General features: G+C 44.5%; 1 protein-coding gene across 1 annotated transcript; it reads right to left on the bottom strand.

The window, feature by feature from the left end:
* Nucleotides 1–687: 687 nt before the first annotated feature.
* FUNDC2 (FUN14 domain containing 2) lies at nucleotides 688–19,680 on the bottom strand. Its single transcript, XM_038747665.1, has 5 exons — nucleotides 19,578–19,680; nucleotides 7,108–7,246; nucleotides 5,199–5,274; nucleotides 4,563–4,694; nucleotides 688–2,315 (listed from the first exon to the last, which is right to left on the bottom strand). The coding sequence occupies exons 1-5, from the start codon at nucleotides 19,594–19,596 to the stop codon at nucleotides 2,238–2,240; spliced, it is 444 nt and encodes a 147-aa protein (XP_038603593.1). The 5' UTR covers nucleotides 19,597–19,680; the 3' UTR covers nucleotides 688–2,237.
* Nucleotides 19,681–20,609: the final 929 nt, after the last annotated feature.

Here is a 20,609-nt window from a genome sequence, read left to right as displayed (position 1 = left end):
GAATAGGTATTTTCCACACCCCAAATTGATCATGATACAACTTCTGCAGTACCTCAACCCTGCGTGCCTCAAATCTTGAAAAAAAAAATGGGGTAGTAAAAACTAATCAAAGGCTTCATCTTCAAAAATGGAGCGTTCTCCCAGATGACAGCACATTAAGGATCTGAAAGAAATGCCCAAGGTTTAAAATCGGAAAACCAATGATATCAAATAATTAGAAGCTAATGCATTCACTTTACCATGATTAAAATCTCTGCAAAAATGGCAAAATAGGTCTTTTAGGAAAATACAGGTCTCTAACACAGTAGTTCCTGACATGATTTCAGGTGTATCCTGTGCTTAAATCCAATGCTAGCAAAGTAACACAATGCCTTAAAAACACGTTACTGCAAGTTAAAAAAAGTGGAGAAAAGTGCAATGCTTAATAAGTTATGACCCACACACGGGCAGCCTCAGTTCTCAAAAGGCTATTGAGATATACATGAAAATGAAGCTAGACATCTAGGTTCATTTTAGTAAGTTTTTGAACTGCTCCGTAAGTACTCATCAGGAGTCAGTTTTCTTCAAGGGAAAATTATTGTCTCTGGGAATTACTTTCAGGAAAGGCAGCACTTTTGCTGGCCCTGTTTACATATGGGGCTAAAGAAAAATCTACCTCTGCTGAAGCATTTTGTTGGCCGATGAGACGTTATCTTGGTTAACCATTTATTTTCTCATTGAAAAATTGATTATATCACTTGCTACATATCAAGATAAATATCAGCTTTATTTTTTCCTTGCCTCTTCAGAAGCTCAGATGAAATGTAACATTTCCTTTATTTTTCATGACCATTCAAAGAATAAACCCTTAAAAATAACATGTTGTGGTATTGTTGGAGTTCTTTAAAAATAACATTTCCTTTATTTTGCATGACCATTCAAAGAATAAACCCTTAAAAATAACATGTTGTGGTATTGTTGGAGTTCTTTAAAAACGGGAAAAATTCAGGAGGTTAGGGATCAGGGAGAAGAACAGATTTGAATATTCTAATCTCTATGGGTACCAGATCCCTTATTTCCAGAAGCATCTAGCTCATATTCAGAACTGAAGTGGGACTATAGAATAGTTTGATATCCCAGAGTTATATGTCTGGAACCTTTATATTCTTATATAAAGTCCTTTGGGGCAAATGCTGATTCCAAAGTAACTAAAGAAAATATGGGAAAATAGGGGAACAGAGGTGGCATGTTATGTTACATAACTGCTTCACTACTGTCAGGTCAAATGAAATTGAGATCTCCATCTGGGCAATTAAGCCTTTGAGCTTTTCTACCTGCAATAAAAATAAAACTTTTGAATTCTTTATTTTTCACTGGCTGTGCCGGCTATAAGTCCCTTCAGCAGATGGAAGGAAAATTTGTGTTTTGTGCTGAAAAATACATTTTGAAAGTCACAATAAATCATTCGTATATACACAGGGTATGTCTTTGGGAAAGCTTCAGAGAACATTCAGAGTTTCCAAACACAGTGCCAAAGTAGGAGTTCCAGTAAAGATATAAATAACTCAGCAGATGCCAAATAGCTGCCTGCAGACAGAGACCGGGTGAAGAAGCAACAGCAAGGCAAGTCCACCACAACATTGCGGGATTAATGGCCAATGTATTCACACCCTCCACCATGTAGGCTGTGTTTGCGTGACATTTCTCTGCCTGTCAGTTTCTCATCCAACTAAAGAGAGGCAATCTTTTTGGATGAATCATCTCCACAGTTAGACATCTTTCGAGCACACAATCCAAAAGGAAATCTGTGAGGGGAGGAAACTTGATCTTGCCTGTTAGTAGAGAAGACCTGACCACATAGCAGCATTGACATAAGCGAGGACGGCTAAGAGTGTTTTCTGAGGAGAGATATCATGCTATTCTTGATATAATTGTGGCCACCTCAGTTATCCCATGCCACAGATAAGTTTAGGAAGTCTTGCGTTTGGAAGGAGGGGAGGGGGCATCGGGGAGATGGACGCACCACACTGACAAGACTGGTGATTATGGCTACAGGAGCAAATGAAAAGAAGGTAATAGAAGTTTTCCAGTCTTAGACAAATTGAGCTTGACCAAAGAAAAAAGCAGAATTTGTGATGATTTAACCAGTTGGGAAAACTCTCTCTTTACTAAGAGCAGTGGGGAAGGAGAAAGGGTAGATGGGAGCAATGGAGCCTGGACAAGGCAGCCTGTCAAATGGAGGCACGGATGTTTTCCTCCTACGAAGCCATGCCGAGCAGAAATCCTCCAACAAAGCCTCCGGCCACGAGAACGTTCTTCTTCACGAATGAAACCACCTGAGCGCAGAAGATGGAACAGTCAGTTCGGCAATCCACACCCCTTCTTTGATAGGGCACTCGTTACATTGCTCATTTCCGCTAAAAGGGACTTAGATTTAACTTCCAATTACTTACTAGCGGTTTTGCTTCCGCTGATATGAGACACCCCGATTTCGGGCTTCTCTCAACGCAGAATCAACCCTTAGGACTCCCTTATCTGTAACCGGCTGGGTATATTCCCAGCAGAAGTTTAGTATGTTGGTAAGGCAAGATTTTTCCCAGCAGAAGTTTAGTATCTTGGTAAGGCAAGATTTAGAAAAGTTATCGGACTCGCCTGAATAAGTCAGAGCCCCAGACTCAGAATAATAACAATAATAATAATAATAATACTAAATGTGGTATTTGTTAAGCACTTACTACATGTCAAGCACTGTACTAAGTGCTGGAAAAGATACAAGTTAATCAAGTTGCACATGGGCCTAACAGTCTAAGTATGAGGGAAACAAGTACCGAATCCTCATTTTGCAGATGAGGAAACTGAGGCTCAGAGAAGTGAAGTGTGCCCTAAGATCACTCAGCAGATATGTGGAAGAGCCAGGATTAATAATAATAATAATAATAATAATGATGATGATGATATGTGTTAAGCACTTACTATATGCCCAGCGCTGTTCTAAGCACTGGGGTAGATACAAGGTAATCAGGTTGTCCCATGTGGAGCTCAAAGTCTTAATCCCTATTTTACAGATGAGGTAACTGAGGCACAGAGAAGTTAAGTGGCTTGCCCAGGGTCGCACAGCAGACAAGGGGCAGAGCGGGGATTAGAACCCACGTCCTCTAACTCCCAAGCCTGTGCTCTTTCCTCTTTCCAGGCCCAAGGTCTTTCCATTAAGTCATTCTGCTACTCAGAGGAAGTACAATTCCTGGTGGGCAGAGAACGGGTCTCGTGCTTCTGCTGTATCTTCACAAACACTTAAAAAAAAGTGTTGTATTCACATAATATATTAAAAAAATGTGTTGTATTCAGTGGGGGCATAATAAATACCCTTCCTGCTGCTACTACTACTACTACTAGGCCTTGACTACACCTGCTGTGGTTTTCTTGTTTGTCCGGAAAAGAGGGCCTCAGTCACAAATGACCAACCAGTTGCTGCCCTCTACATTATCAAGGTGCCTCACTGGAAATAAGGGTAAAAAGCTAAGAAATAACAATGAGAAAAGGAGCATGTGAGACTGCATCTCCCATGGTACTGCCTGCTAATCATCTACGATCACTATCAGTGGTATTTATTGAGCACAGAGCACTGTACTAAGTTCCTGAAGAGTACAATACAACAGAGTTGGTAGTCATAGACCCTGCCCAAAATGAACTTCAGTCTAGAGGGGGAGACTGACACTAATACAAATGATTTAAAATGTATAATTTATAGATATTTACATAAATGCTGTGGGACTTGAGGGTGTGGTGAATATCAAGAGCCCAAATAGCCCTTTTCCCACCTATTTGCTTTATTAATAATAACTGTGGCATTTGTTAAGCGCTTACTACGTGCCAGGCACTGTACTAAGCGCTGGGGTGGATACAAGCAAACTGGGTTGGACACAGTCCCTGTCCTATGTGCGCCTCACAGTCTCAATCCCCATTTTACAGATGAGGGAACCGAGGCACAGAGAAGGGATGTGACTTGCCCACGGTCACACAGCAGTGAGAGAAGCAGCGTGGCGCAGTGGAAAGAGCACGGGCTTGGGAATCAGAGGTCACGGGTTCAAATCCCGGCTCCGCCAACTGTCAGCTGCGTGACTTTGAGCAAGTCACTTAACTTCTCTGTGCCTCAGTTACCTCATCTGTAAAATGGGGATTAAGACTGTGAGTCCCCCCGCCGAGGGACAACCTGATCACCTTGTAACTTCCCCAGCACTTAGAACAGTGCTTTGCACTTAGTAAGTGCTTAATAAATGCCATTATTATTATTATTATTATTATTATTATTGTTAAGTGGCTGAACTGGGATTAGAACCCATAACCTTCTGACTCCTGTGCTTTATCCACTACACCATGCCGCTTAAATGGGGCATGTGTTTGGGGGTGTTACTGGAACTCTCAGTACTGGACAATATCACCAAAATAAGGTTTTTGCTCCCCTACTGGATTCTTCCTTTTGTCCACAAGCTCTACCCACAATTTTCTGATATATATTGTATATCTTGACCTGTCACTCACTGTTTTTCCACTCATGATTAGCCCGTTTGGAAAAGAAGTCATACCTCCTCGGCTTTGCTTTTAACTTCTGTGGGCAGTTGGTTGCTTTGGCGGATTTTCAACTGTGCTTTAGCTTTTTTCATGTCCTTCTCCACTCTCTGCCAGTCCACTTTGATGTAGCCAGAATGATTTGCAATCTATAGAGTGGAAGAGTGAAGCGATAAAGAAGGGTTAAACCTAAAAGCATACTATTTTTTCTGCTTTTCCCAGATTTTTAAAGGGAAAATTGGCTATAGATTTCTGTGCGCCCAAACGAAAGAAAAATAAGTTAGTGAGTACCTAAGTTTTTCCATGTAGTTTTCAGGCCCCAGAATCTATATGTGATTTTCGTTGGACTAATTGGGAAGAATTCTTACACAGAAAAATTAAATGGCAAATGGACCCTTATATATATATTTTTTTAAATGTCTGACAGACAAGAAAACAGTAGAAATTATCTGCAGAAGCTATAACTGCTATGAATACTAAAACAAATAACCAGGATCTAGCCCAGGCATAAAATGAAATACGATTTACAATTTGGAATTTCTTTTTGAGAGTCACAGTCCGAAAACTGTGATTCAATTAGGAACAGGGTAGAGTGTAACCCTCTTCTTCATTCAAAACCTGCTCCAAATAAATTAAAAGTTACACATACAGACCTGAAGTAGAAAAAATCCCCCTCCAACTGCTGTTGCTGCCAACTTTCCAACCTTCTGGAATATGAAACCCGTGCACCTACAGAATCAGACCAACAGTCAGAATAATGGGTACACAACAACATTTTATACAGCTTTTTTTTTTTTTGGTATTTGTTAAGCGCTTACTATGTGCAAAGCACTGATCTAAGCGCTGGGGAGGATACAAGATGATCAGGTTGTCCCTTGTGAGGCTCACAATCTTAGTCCCCATTTTACAGATGAGGTAACTGAGGCTCAGAGAAGTGAAGTGACTTGCCCAAAGTCACACAGCTGACAGTTGGCAGAGCCGGGATTTGAACCCATGACCTCTGACTCCAAAGCCCGGGATCTTTCCACTGAGCCACGCTGCTTCTCTTTTTCAGAGATAACAGAACCTCAAGTTTTAATTAGGGTTAGACACTAAAAACAGCCCCACACTAATCGAAATCAGAATATTTTTAGAATGATAATAATAATAATAATAGTATTTGTTAAGCATTTACTTTGTGCCAGGCACTGTTCTAAGCGCTGAGGTAAATACAAGATAAGTGGGTTTGACACAGTCCCTCTTCCACATAGGGCTCACATTCTTAATCCCCATTTTACAGAGGAGGAAACTGAGGCCCAGAGACGCAAAGTGAATTGCCCAAGGTCGCATGGCAGACTAGTGTTGGAGCTGGGATTAGTCAGAGGTCTTTCTCACTCCGAGGCCCATGCTCTATCCACTGGACCACACTGCTTCTCTCATTTTAAAAATTAGGTTCCATGCTCTCCACCATCAAAACTCTTAAAATCACATCTCCTCCAAGAAGCCCTCCCAGATGAAGCCTTTTATTTCCCCTACCTGCTCTCCCCCCTTTGTCAACTATGAACTTGGCTGTGTACCCCTTCAACACCTTGACGCCCTAGTTCCACAAGTTATGTAGATATTCCTATCCTCGTGGCTCAGTGGGAAGAGCACGGGCTTTGGAGTCAAAGATCGTGGGTTCGAATCCCAGCTCCGCCACAAGTCTGCTGTGTGACCTTGGGCAAGTCACTTAGCTTCTCCGAGCCTCAGTTACCTCATCTGTAAAAATGGGGATTAAGACTGTGAGCCCTACTTGATCACACTGTATCCCCCCAGCGCTTAGAACAGTGCTTTGCACATAGTAAGCGATTAACAAATGCCACTATTATTATTATTATTATTATTATTATTATTATTTCTCCGATTCCTAAATCTATCTGAATGTCTGTCTCCCCCCGTAGATTGTAAGCTCCTCATGGCCATGGATCTTGTCTACCAAGTCTGCTGTATTACATTTTCCCAAGTGCTCAGTATAGCACAGTACATGCTCAACAAATATCACTGACCGATTGACTGATGGATGAATTTTGGAGCGGATTTTTTAAAACTTTGCTGTGCTTTAAAGTGTCTGTTAAAAAAAGAAATGCAAGTTCCAAATTTAGTAAGAATTATTGTCTTTCTTATTAGGTGTCTCAAACGTAACTGCACACTGTAAGCTTTCAATAAATACGACTGAATGAATGAAACTATTGCAGTATTTGGAGGTTGTTCCATTCATTCAATCATATTTATTGAGCGCTTACTGTGTGCACAGCACTGTACTAAGCGCTTGGGAAGTCCAAGTTGGCAACATATAGAGACGGTCCCTACCGAACAACAGGCTCACAGTCTAGAAGGGGGAGACAGACAACAAAACAAAACATGTGGAGAGGTGTCATCAGAATAAATAGAAATAAAGCTAGATGCACATCATTAACAAAATAAATAGAATAGTAGATATGCACAAGGTTGTTGATCCATTTGTACTACAGAATATTTTAAAACACCACTTATTTCTAGCAATACAGGTTGATTTGGCAATTTGTCATCTTACACATCACTTACCATCCTGTGACCCCTCCGATCACCAACTGTGTTGCTACGCTGTATTTCTCAGTAGAGGGTCCGGAGTCCTGACCAAAGAGTTTACGCCACCATGGCTGTTTTTTTGTGAATTCAGCAAGGTCCAGTGAGTCAAATTTCCCTGTAACATTAATAAGATGTACCGCGAAACATTTGAATTTGTTACTGAGCCATATAGGGAAGGTAAGGATATTAGTTTTTTTTGGAATCTTAAATATCTATGCCGCGACACTTTTATATTTGGGATTTTACGTTCTTTATTTTAAATTCTAACTGGGAATTTTCTGGAAAATAATAACAGTGATCTTTGTTAAGCGCTTCCTATGTGCCAAGCACTGTTTTAAGCACAAGAGTAGATATGAGGTAATCAGTTTGGACACAGTTCCTGCATGGGGCTCACAGTCTTAACGCCCATTTTACAGGTGAGGCAACTGAAATACAGAATTTATTTTACTTGTACACATCTAGTCTATTTATTTTATTTTGTTAGTATGTTTGGTTTTGTTCTCTGTCTCCCCCTTTGAGACTGTGAGCCCACTGTTGGGTAGGGACTGTCTCTATATGCTGCCAACTTGTACTTCCCAAGCGCTTAATACAGTGCTCTGCACACACCAAGCGCTCAATAAATACGATTGATTGATTGATTTGCCCAAAGTCACACAGCAGATACTGCAACTGAAGGACAGTGATGTGAAGTGACTTGCCCAAGGTCACACAGCAGGCATGTGGCAGAGCTGGGATTCGAACCCATGTCCTCTGACCCCCAGGACCAAGTTCTTACCACTAGACCATGCAGCTTCCCTAAATTTCACATGAGAGCCAAATTACGATACAAGTGAACATGTCTAGTTTATTTAGTGCTAGACTCCTCAACATCATCATCACCATCATCAATCGTATTTATTGAGCGCTTACTATGTGCAGAGCACTGTACTAAGCACTTGGGAAGTACAAGTTGGCAACATATAGAAACAGTCCCTACCCAACAGTGGGCTCACAGTCTAGAAGGGGGAGACAGAGAACAAAACCAAACATACTAACAAAATGAAATAAATAGAATGGATAAGTACAGGTAAAATAAATAAATAGAGTAATAAATATGTACAAACATATATACATATAAACATGTTTCTAATACAAAGCCATTGATAGAATCATTACATCAGACAGATAGCAACATTGGGCTCAGCTTGACCTAGTCAAAACTTGAGTAAAAAACCCATCTTTTAAGGAGATGGCACAAATTAACCAAATTTTTAATAATTTGTAGAAGTCAGAAGAGTACCATCAAAATATACAGACTGTCAACTAGATCGTGTTCTTATTCCATTCATTTTTCTGTTTGGATCTCTGTCATCCATTCGATAGTAATTATTGAAAAACACTAGTGGGTGCAGAGACCACAGTACTAAGCACTGGAAATGAATAAAATGGAAAAAAAAAATGGCCAGGGCCCCAAAGATTTTTCAGGTTAAGAACTTGGAAAAACTCGGTTTTGTTTGCATTAATATATATATATATATGTATATATATATGTACATATATATATATACATATATATATATATATATATATCTGTACTTCAAATATTTCAAAGTAGTTTTCTCATAAGGAAGAGTCCACTAGCAACTAGCTAGGATTCTTGGACCAGACTGAAAAATCTTAAGCCTCCTAAAGACCACGCAATTTCCATGTTCCTAGTCACCAACCAAAATAAACCTCTGGCTTGTGATATATCCATTACCACCACTAATATAATCATGTTTAACCCATCATCCCTGTAAGGGAAAGCAGTAATAATAATAATAATAATGATGGCATTTATTAAGCGCTTACTATGTGCAAAGCACTGTTCTAAGCCCTGGGGAGGCTACAAGGTGATCAGGTTGCCCCACGGGGGGCTCACAGTCTTACTCCCCATTTTACAGATGAGGTAACTGAGGCCCAGAGAAGTTAAGTGACTTGGCCAAAGTCACACAGCTGACAATTGGCAGAGCCGGGATTTGAACCCATGACCTGACTCCAAAGCCCATGCTCTTTCCACTGAGCCACGCTGCTTCTCAATATCATCCCTATTTCATGAATTTAAAAAAAGAAGTGAAATCACCCACCTATATCCTCACGGTAAACCAAGGGCAGTCAAGTCTAAAGCTCAAGCTCTTACTTAGATCACTACCTGCCTCCCTGGGATTGTGAAGCCATGACTACAACACTAAAGTAAATTAATGCAATAGATGTGTGAAATCATTGTACTTAATTTCAGTTTTGATTACTTTAAGTACTGACCATTTTACTCAGCCAGGCTCACCCCCTTGAAATCAATACAATGTTTTTTTTTCTTTTTGTAAATTTTGGGTTACTAGTCTTATTCCAGAAGAAGACTCGGAACGGATATCACACAAAAAGATCACATAATAATAATAATAATGTTGGTCTATGTTAAGCGCTTACTATGCGCAAAGCACTGTTCTTAGAGCTGGGGGGGGGGATACAAGGTGATCAGGTTGTCCCACGTGGGGCTCACAGTCTTAATCCCCATTTTAGAGATGAGGTAACTGAGGCACAGAGAATAATAATAATAATAATGGCATTTGTTAAGCACTTACTATGTGCAAAGCACTGTTCTAAGCGCTGGGGTGGATGCAAAAGTGATCAGGCTGTCCCACGTTGGGCTCACAGTCTTAATCCCCGTTTTACAGTTGAGGGAACTGAGGCACAGAGAAGTTAAGTGGCTTGCCCAAGGTCACACAGCTGATACGTGGCCGAGCGGGGATTTGAACCCATGATCGCTGACTCCCGAGCCCGTGCTCTTTCCACTGAGCCATATGAGCCTCCAGTCTCCCTGGAGGTCTGGGTTCGTATCCTACCGCTGCTACTTGTTATTCCTTATCACTAGCTTTATTCAATCATTCAATCGTATTTATTAAGCGCTTACTGGGTGCAGAGCAGTCTACTAAGCGCTTGGGAAAGTACAATACAACAATAAACAACGACAATTTCTGCTTGCCATGAGCTCGCAGCCAAGCACTCAACCAGTTTGCCCCCCTCCTACCTTAGGCCAGCCTCACCGCTTGCTCCTCTAGCATCAGCCGGCTCACTGTACCTCGATATCCCTGCCAACTCCTTTCCCACATCCCACCGATTTATCACTCTGTTTATTTTACTTGTACATATTTACTATTCTATTTATTTTATTTTGTTAGTACATTTGGTTTTGTTCTCTGTCTCCCCCTTCTAATAAATAAATAAATAATGATGGCATTTGTTAAGCACTTACTATGTGCGGAGCACTGTTCTAAGCGCTGGGGGGGGGGTTACAAGGGGATCGGGTTGTCCCACGCGGGGCTCACAGTCTTAATCCCCATTTTACAGATGAGGGAACTGAGGCTCAGAGAAGTCAAGTGACTTGCCCAAGGTCACACAGCAGACATGTGGTGGAGCAGGATTCGAACCCATGACCTCTGACTCCAAAGCCCGGGCTCTTTCCACTGAGCCACGCTGCTTCTCACCTTCTAGACTGTGAGCCTGCTGTTGGGTAGGGACCGTCTCTATATGGTGCCAACTTGTTCTTCCCAAGCGCTTAGTACAGTGCTCTGCACACAGTAAGCGCTCAATAAATACGACTGATTGATTGATCTTCCCTCTGGCCTGCAAGTCCCTCCCCCTTCTGCATATACGGGATCACCTCTCTCCATCTTCAAAGCCTTATTAGAGTCACACTTCCTCCAAGAGGCATTCCCCAATCGAGCCTTCTTTTCCCCAGCTCCTTCTCCCCTTTGGGTAGTCTGTGCGCTTGTATTTAATAATAATAATAATAATAATGATAGCATTTATTAAGCGCTATGTGCAAAGCACTGTTCTAAGCGCTGGGGAGGTTACAAGGTGATCAGGTTGTCCCACGTGGGGCTCCCAGTCTTAACCCCTATTGTACAGATGAGGTAACTGAGGCACAGAGAAGTGAAGTGACTTGCCCAAAGTCACACAGCTGACAATTGGCGGAGCCGGGATTTGAACCCATGAACTCTGACTCCAAAGCCCGGGCTCTTTCCGCTGAGCCACGCTGCTTCTCGTGACCTATGGGCACCTATCTGCCCTGCCCCCACAACCTCCCAGCACCTATGTACATATCATCATCATCATCAATCGTATTTATTGAGCGCTTACTATGTGCAGAGCACTGTACTAAGCGCTTGGGAAGTACAAATTGGCAACATATAGAGACAGTCCCTACCCAACAGTGGGCTCACAGTCTAAAAGGGGGAGACAGAGAACAAAACCAAACATACTAACAAAATAAAATAAATAGGATAGATATGTACAAGTAAAATAATTAGAGTAATAAATATGTACAAACATATATACATATATACAGGTGCTGTGGGGAAGGGAAGGAGGTAAGATGGGGGGATGGAGAGGGGGACGAGGGGGAGAGGAAGGAAGGGGCTCAGTCTGGGAAGGCCTCCTGGAGGAGGTGAGCTCTCAGTAGGGCCTTGAAGGGAGGAAGAGAGCTAGCTTGGCGGATGGGCAGAGGGAGGGCATTCCAGGCCCGGGGGATGACGTGGGCCGGGGGTCGATGGCGGGACAGGCGAGAACGATATAGGGCCTCGAAAGAGTCTATATCTATACATTGTATAAGCAACAATTATAAATTATGTAGTATTAATGATTTATTTACATTAATGTCTATTTCCCCCATCTAAAACGTACACTTGTTTGGGGCAGGGAACACGTCTACCAACTGTTTTATTGTACTCACCAATGCACACAGTGGCAACACACCTTTTGAAAGAATGTTGGGCGAAGGGGTGACTGCCTTGGGACCACCCTGAAGTAGCTCTTATTATTTTTAATTAACGTTCGCGTTTTGCTACTTTCACAAACTCAGTCGCTCTTTGTATATGTCGCCACTCACCCCTGCCTTCTTAGGTTGTGAGCCTTCTATGAGCCCGGGACAGACTCTTAATTAATACCTTGTATCTTGTCCTATTGATGGATTGATTGCAAGCTCCTTGTGGACACGGCACACGTCTGCCAACTCTATTGTACTGGACTCTCCCAAGAGCTTAGTATAGTGCTCTGCACATAGTAAGCGCTCAATAAATACCACCGACTAGTTGATTGATCAATCAGTGCTTAGTGTAATGTTCTGCACAAAAGAGACCCTCAGGAACTACGACTGTATGAATGTAGGGACCCTTCTATTTCTAAAGATGCCTGAAAATCCTGGAATCTTTCTGGACAAATTCAAAATCCCCCAAATGAGTTCCTTTTAATTTCAATTATAAATTTTGTTTCCTTTGAGGTTAGGCCTTGTTTTATGTCAGAGAAGGAGCATGGTCTAGTGGAAAGAGCCCTGGCCTGAATGTCAGAAGGAGCTGGGTTCTAATCCTGACTCCGCCGCTTGACTGCAGTGTGACTTGGGCAGGTCACTTCATTTTTCTGGACCTCAGTTACCTCATCTGTAAATTAGGGATTAAGACTGAGCTCGATGTGGGACAGGGATTTGCTTGTATCCCCCCCACCCCCCGCCAGCGCTTAGTACACTGTCTGGCACACAGCAAGTGCTTAACTAATACCACAATTATTAGTAGTATTACTATTAAAAGGAGTGGGAAAAGGTATTGTCTTTATGTATTGGTAGGCGGGAGTCAGTGTAGACATGAGCTGCAAACAACAACATGTTGTTTCAAAGACCTATTACATATAACCGTTACATTTAAAGATCCGAGAGAAGCAGCTAAATATTATGGACAGGGCAGTGATTCAGAGTCTCCTACGGACTCTGAGTCACTAAGAATTCAAAGAACTCATATGCCAAACTTGCAGATATTTCACAAACACTTTTCTAGAAAGTTTGCTTTTGTAAAAGGAGGTGTATGCACTGGAAGGACAACTGAAGAAGCAAACTCCACTTGTCAATCAATCACCTTCAAAGCCGTATTAAATGACTAAGCCTTCATTTCCCGCTCCCTTCGGAAGTCACCCTCGCAACTGGATTTGCTCCCCCCTTCCACCCCTCTCTCAGCCCCACAGCCCTTATGTATATATCCATAATTTATTTATTTATATTAACATCTGTCTCCCCTTCTAGACCGTAAGCTCACTGCAGATAGGGAATGTGTCTGTTACATTGTATTATACTCTCCCCATCTCCCAAGCACTTAGTACAGTGCTGTGCACACAGTAAGCACTCAATTGATAGATTGCTGGATTGATTGATATTCACTGGGCAGTTACTATTTTACACATTTGGGAGAGTACAGTGGAGTCTTGTCTCGTCTTATGCTGTCGTCTCCAACCCACAGCGAAGCCATGGACACATATCGATCGGAAATTGTTCCGGGGGTGTATCCATAGAGTAGGATGACACAATTCCAGCCCTTAGGGGCTTACCAGCATCCGATTATTGTCTTTCGAAGAGATGCCCAGATTCAAAGAAAAGTTTTAATGAGGCCAGGTGCTGTCGGAGCAGCTACTCCGGATGGCAGAGGGCAAGGAGCCTGAGGCCAAGAAGCAGCATGGCGTACTAGACAGACCACAGGCCTAGGAGTCAGAAGGTCATGGGTTCTAATCCCGGCTCTACCACTTGTCTGCTGTGTGGCAAGTCACTTCACTTCTCTGGGCCTCAGTTACCTCATCTGTAAAAAGGGAATTAAGACTGTGAGGCCCTTACGGGACAGGAACTGTGTCCAGCCTGATTTCCTTGTATCCAACCCAGCGCTTAATACAGTGCCTGGCACAGAGTAAGTGCTTCACAAATACCATGATTATTATTATTACATCCCTCAATCGCTAGGGAAAAGGCGGGAAATCCAGCCCCTGCTGCCGTTCGGGTGACCCTGGGCCATTATTCATTCATTCATTCATTCAATCGTATTTATTCAGCACTTACTGTGTGCAGAGCACTGTACTAAGCCCTTGGGAAGTCCAAGTTGGCAACATATAGAGATGGTCCCTTCCCAACAGCGGGCTCACAGTCTAGAAGGGGGAGACAGACAACAAAACATATTAACAAAATAAAATAAATAGAATAAATATGTACAAGCAAAATAGAGTAATAAATATGTACAAACATATATACAGGTGCTGTGGGGAGGGGGAGAGGAAGGAGGGGGAAGGAGGAGGAAGGTCGCTTCCCCTCTGGGGTCTCTCCATCTAGGAAGCAGGAGTGTGACCATTCAGCCCTCCAGCCCATTGAGATCCTTGCATCTCCACGCCTCAATCAATCAGTGGTATTTACTGAGTGCTTACTAGGTGCAGAGCATTGTTCTAAGCGCTTGGGGGAGAACAACGCAGCAGAATTAGCAGACATGTTCCCTGCCCACTATGAGCTTACAGTCGAGAGGCATGAGCTGACGGTCTGGAGTGCAATGTTTTTCCTCTTTTTCCATCTGCACCCCCCCTGCTCTGCCCTTGCCTCTACCCTGTCCATCCTGCCGTTCCCCCTGCCCCTGTCCCCTCACCCTTCCCCTGCTCGTCCTTCCGCTCCCCCTGCCCCCACCCTTCCCTTCCCCCTGTCCCAGCTCTTCCCATGTCCTGACCCTACCTTGTCCTTGCCCCTGTCCTGTCTGTCCCTAACCCCTGCCCCTGCTCTGCCCCTTCCCTTGTCCCTACCCTGCCCGTCCTTCCCTCTACCCTACCCGTCCCTCCCTTCCCCTTCCCCCTGCTCCCCACTGCCCTGACCCTACCCCGTCCCTCCCTTCCCTTTCCCCCTGCTCCCCACTGCCCTGACCCTACCCAGTCCCTCCCTTTCCACCACCTCTACTATTCCCCTCCCTTGCCCCTGCCCATCCCTTCCCCTGCCCCATCCCTGCCCTTGCCCCTCCCCTGCTTCCCACCATGCCCTGTCCCTGCCCCTGCCCTCCCCCTGCTCCTGCCCGTTCCCCACCATGCCCTGCCCCTGCCCCTTCTCTACCCCTGCCCCTCCCTTCCCCCTGCCCCTTCTCTGCCCTGCCCTCGCCATGCTCCTGCCCCTGCTCCCCACCATGCCCTGCCTCTGCCCCTACTCTCCCCCTACCCTGTCCCTGCCCTCCCCCTGCTCCTGCCCCGTTCCCCACCATGCCCTGCCCCTGCCCCTTCTCTACCCCTGCCCTTCCCTCCCCCCCGCCCCTTCTCTGCCCTGCCCTCGCCATGCTCCTGCCCCTGCTCCCCACCATGCCCTTTATTTCACTTGTACATTTCTATCCTATTTATTTTATTTTGTTGGTATGTTTGGTTCTGTTCTCTGTCTCCCCCTTTTAGACTGTGAGCCCACTGTTGGGTAGGGACTGTCTCTATGTGTTGCCAATTTGTACTTCCCAAGCGCTTAGTACAGTGCTCTGCACATAGTAAGCGCTCAATAAATACGATTGATTGATTGATTGCCCCTGCCCTTCCCTTCCCCCTGCCCCTTCCCTGCCCTCCCCCTGCTCCCCACCATGCCTCTCCCTGCCTCTGCTCTGCCCTGCCCTTCCCCTGCTCCCCACCATGCCCTGCCTCTGCCCCGCCCCTGCCCTTCCCCCTGCCCCTGCTCCCGGCTGTCCCTGTCAATCAATCAATCAATCAATCATATTTATTGAGCACTTACTGTGTGCAGAGCACTGTACTAAGCGCTTGGGAAGCCCAAGTCAGCAATATATAGAGACAGTCCCTACCCAACAGTGGGCTCACAGTCTAGAAGGGGGAGACAGAGAACAAAACCAAACATATTAACAAAATAAACAGAATAGATAGGTACAAGTAAAATACGATTGATTGATTGATATGTACAAGTAAAATAAATAGAGTAATAAATAGGTACAAACATATATACATATATACAGGTGCTGTGGGGAAGGGAAGGAGGTAAGGGGGGAGTGGGGGCGAGGGGGAGAGGAAGGAGGGGGCTCACTCTGGGAAGGCCTCCTGGAAGAGGTGAGCTCTCAGCAGGGCCTTGAAGGGGGGAAATCAATCAATCAATCGTATTTATTGAGCGCTTACTGTGTGCAGAGCACTGTACTAAGCGCTTGGCAAGTACAAGTTGCCAACATATAGAGACAGTCCCTATCCAACAGTGGGCTCACAGTCTAGAAGGAGGAGACAGAGAACAAAACCAAACATACTAACAAAATAAAATAAATAGAATAGATATGTACAAGTGAAATAAATGAATAAGTAAGTAAATAGAGTAATAAATATGTACAAACATATATACATATGTACAGGTGCTGTGGGGAAGGGAAGGAGGTAAGATGGGGGGACGGAGAGGGGGACGAGGAGGAGAGGAAGGAAGGGGCTCAGTGTGGGAAGGCCTCCTGGAGGAGGTGAGCTCTCAGTAGGGCCTTGAAGGGAGGAAGTGATCGAGCTGGCGGATGGGCAGAGGGAGGGCATTCCAGGCCAGGGGGATGACGTGAGCCGGGGGGTGGACGGCGGGACAGGCGAGAATGAGGCACGGTGAGGAGATTAGTGGCAGAGGAGCGGAGGGTACAGGTAAAATAAATAGAGTAATAAATATGTACAAACATATACACATATATACAGGTGCTGTGGGGAATCAGTCAATCAATCAATCGTATTTATTGAGCGCTTACTGTGTGCACAGCACTGTACTAAGTGCTTGGGAAGTACAAGTTGGCAATATATAGAGACAGTCCCTACCCAACAGTGGGCTCACAGTCTAGAAGGGGGAGACAGAGAACAAAACCAAGCATATTAACAAAATAAAATAAATAGAATAGATATGTACAAGTAAAATAGAGTAATAACCATGTACAAACATATATACAGGTGCTGTGGGGAATCAATCAATTGTATTTATTGAGCGCTTACTGTGTGCAGAGCACTGTACTAAGCGCTTGGGAAGTACATGTTGGCAACATATAGAGACGGTCCCTACCCAACAGCGGGCTCACAGTCTAGAAGGGGGCGACAGAGAACAAAACCAAGCATATTAACAAAATAAAATAAATAGAATAGATATGTACAAGCAAAATAAATAGAGTAATAAATATGCACAAACATATCTACATATATACAGGTGCTGTGGGGAATCAATCAATCGTATTTATTGAGCGCTTACTGTGTGCAGAGCACTGGACTAAGCGCTTGGGAAGTACAAGTTGGCAACATATAGAGACAGTCCCTACCCAACAGTGGGCTGTGTCCTCCCAAGAGGTTAGTATCATCATCATCATCATCATCAATCGTATTTATTGAGCGCTTACTATGTGCAGAGCACTGTACTAAGCGCTTGGGAAGTCCAAGTTGGCAACATATAGAGACGGTCCCTACCCAACAGTGGGCTCACTGTCTAAAAGGGGGAGACAGAGAACAAAACCAAATATACTAACAAAATAAAATAAGTAGAATAGATATGGACAAGTAAAATAAATAGAGTAATAAATATGTACAAACATATATACATATATACAGGTGCTGTGGGGAAGGGAAGGAGGTAAGACAGGGGGATGGGGGGCGAGGGGGAGAGGAAGGAGGGGGCTCAGTCTGGGAAGGCCTCCTGGAGGAGGTGAGCTCTCAGTAGGGCCTTGAAGGGGGGAATCAATCAATCAATCGTATTTATTGAGCGCTTACTGTGTGCAGAGCACTGTACTAAGCGCTTGGGAAGTCCAAGTTGGTAACATATAGAGACAGTCCCTACCCAACAGGCTCACAGTCTAAAAGGGGGAGACAGAGAACAAAACCAAACATACTAACAAAATAAAATAAATAGAATAGATATGTACAAGTAAAATAGAGTAATAAATATGCACAAGCATATATACATATACACAGGTGCTGTGGGGAAGGGAAGGAGGTAAGGCGGGGGGAGGATGGGGGGCGAGGGGGAGAGGAAGGAGGGGGCTAAGTGTGGGAAGGACTCCTGGAGGAGGTGAGCTCTCAGTAGGGCCTTGAAGGGGGGAAATCAATCAATCAATCGTATTTATTGAGCGCTTACTGTGTGCAGAGCACTGTACTAAGCGCTTGGGAAGTCCAAGTTGGCAACATATAGAGACGGTCCCTACCCAACAGTGGGCTCACAGTCTAGAAGGGGGAGACGGAGAACAAAACCAAGCATATTAACAAAATAAAATGAATAGAATAGATATGTACAAGTAAAATAGAGTAATAAACATGTACAAACATATATACAGGTGCTGTGGGGAATCAATCAATCAATCAATCGCATTTATTGAGCGCTTACTGTGCGCAGAGCACTGTACTAAGTGCTTGGGAAGTCCAAGTTGGCAACATATAGAGACGGTCCCTACCCAACTGCGGGCTCACAGTCTAGAAGGGGGAGACAGAGAACAAAACCAATCATATTAGCAAAATAAAATGAATAGAATAGATATGTACAAGTAAAATAAATAGAGTAATAAATATGTACTAACATATATACATATATACAGGTGCTGTGGGGAAGGGAAGGAGGTAAGACGGGGGGATGGGGGGCGAGGGGGAGAGGAAGGAGGGGGCTCAGTCTGGGAAGGCCTCCTGGAGGAGGTGAGCTCTCAGTAGGGCCTTGAAGGGGGGAATCAATCAATCAATCGTATTTATTGAGCGCTTACTGTGTGCAGAGCACTGTACTAAGCGCTTGGGAAGTACAAGTTGGCAATATATAGAGACAGTCCCTACCCAACAGCGGGCTCACAGTCTAGAAGAGGGAGACAGAGAACAAAACCAAGCATATTAACAAAATAAAATGAATAGAATAGATATGTACAGGTAAAATACAGTAATAAATATGTACAAACATATCTACATATATACAGGTGCTGTGGGGAATCAATCAATCAATCGTACTTATTGAGCGCTTACTGTGTGCAGAGCGCTTGGGAAGTCCAAGTTGGCAACATCTAGAGACAGTCCCTACCCAACTGCGGGCTCACAGTCTAGAAGGGGGAGACAGACAACAAAACCAATCATATTAGCAAAATAAAATGAATAGAATAGATATGTACAGGTAAAATACAGTAATAAATATGTACAAACATATCTACATATATACAGGTGCTGTGGGGAATCAATCAATCAATCGTATTTATTGAGCGCTTATTGTGTGCAGAGCGCTTGGGAAGTCCAAGTTGGCAACATCTAGAGACAGTCCCTACCCAACAGCGGGCTCACAGTCTAGAAGGGGGAGACAGACAACAAAACCAAGCATATTAGCAAAATAAAATGAATAGAATAGATATGTACAGGTAAAATACAGTAATAAATATGTACAAACATATCTACATATATACAGGTGCTGTGGGGAATCAATCAATCAATCGTATTTATTGAGCGCCCAACAGCGGGCTCACAGTCTAGAAGGGGGAGACAGACAACAAAACCAAGCATATTAGCAAAATAAAATGAATAGAATAGATAGGTACAAGTAAAATAAATAGAGTAATAAATATGTACAAACATATATACACATATACAGGTGCTGTGGGGAAGGGAAGGAGGTAAGGTGGGGGGGGGGGGATGGTGAGGAGGGGTCGCCGTACCCTGGGCGGTGCTGGCCATGGCGGCGTCGGGGTCGGGCGGGGCCTGCGGAGGGCGAGGCCGAGGGCTCGCGCGGGCGCTCGCGCTCGGGGGCGTGGCCTGGGCGGAGGGGGGCGTGGCCTGGGCGGAGGGGGGCGTGGCCTGGGCGGTGGGGGGGGCGGGTCCCTCGGGCAGGGCCGGGCCCGGGCCCCCGGCACGTGGGGCAGCTGTTTCCATTCCCCCCCCCCACACACACTCGGCCGCTTCGGAAGAGGCGAGGCTGCGCCCGCGGCGCGTGACCTCAGCCCGCCCCTCCCCCACCCCCGCCCACGCTCCGCGTCACACGCGTTGCCGGGCAACCGCCCTGCGGCCGCGCGGGAAACGGCCTTCCATCCATTCATCCATTCATCCATTCATCCATTCACTCAATCGTCTTTATTGAGCGCTGACCGCGTGCAGGGCGCTGGACTAAGCGCTTGGAAAGTCCAAGTCGGCAACAGATAGACATGGTCCCTACCCAACGACTGGCTCACAGGCTAGAATCTATCTATCTGTCTATCAATCAAACAATCAATCAGTCGTATTTATTGAGCGCTTACTGTGTGCAGAGCGCTGTACTAAGCGCTTGGGAAGTACAAATTGGCAACATAGAGAGACGGTCCCTACCCGACAGTGGGCTCACAGGCTAAAAGGGGGAGACAGAGAACAAAACCAAACATACTAACAAAATAAAATAAATAGAATAGATAAGTACAAGTAAAATAACTAGAGTAATAAATATGCACAAACATATATACATATATACAGGTGCCGTGGGGAAGGGAAGGAGGTAAGATGGGGGGATGGAGAGGGGGACGGGGGGGAGAGGAAGGAAGGGGCTCAGTCTGGGAAGGCCTCCGTCATTCATCCCTTCTCTCCCCCCCATCATCATCATCATCAATCGTATTTATTGAGCGCTTACTATGTGCAGAGCACTGTACTTAAGCGCTTGGGAAGTACAAGTTGGCAACATAGAGAGACAGTCCCTACCCAACAGTGGGCTCGCAGTCTAAAAG

This window comes from Tachyglossus aculeatus, chromosome 6 (genome assembly GCF_015852505.1).
Source record: "Tachyglossus aculeatus isolate mTacAcu1 chromosome 6, mTacAcu1.pri, whole genome shotgun sequence".
NCBI lineage: Eukaryota > Metazoa > Chordata > Mammalia > Monotremata > Tachyglossidae > Tachyglossus > Tachyglossus aculeatus.
Note: the sequence above shows the minus strand (reverse complement) of the source record. Positions and strands in the feature narration are given on the sequence as shown.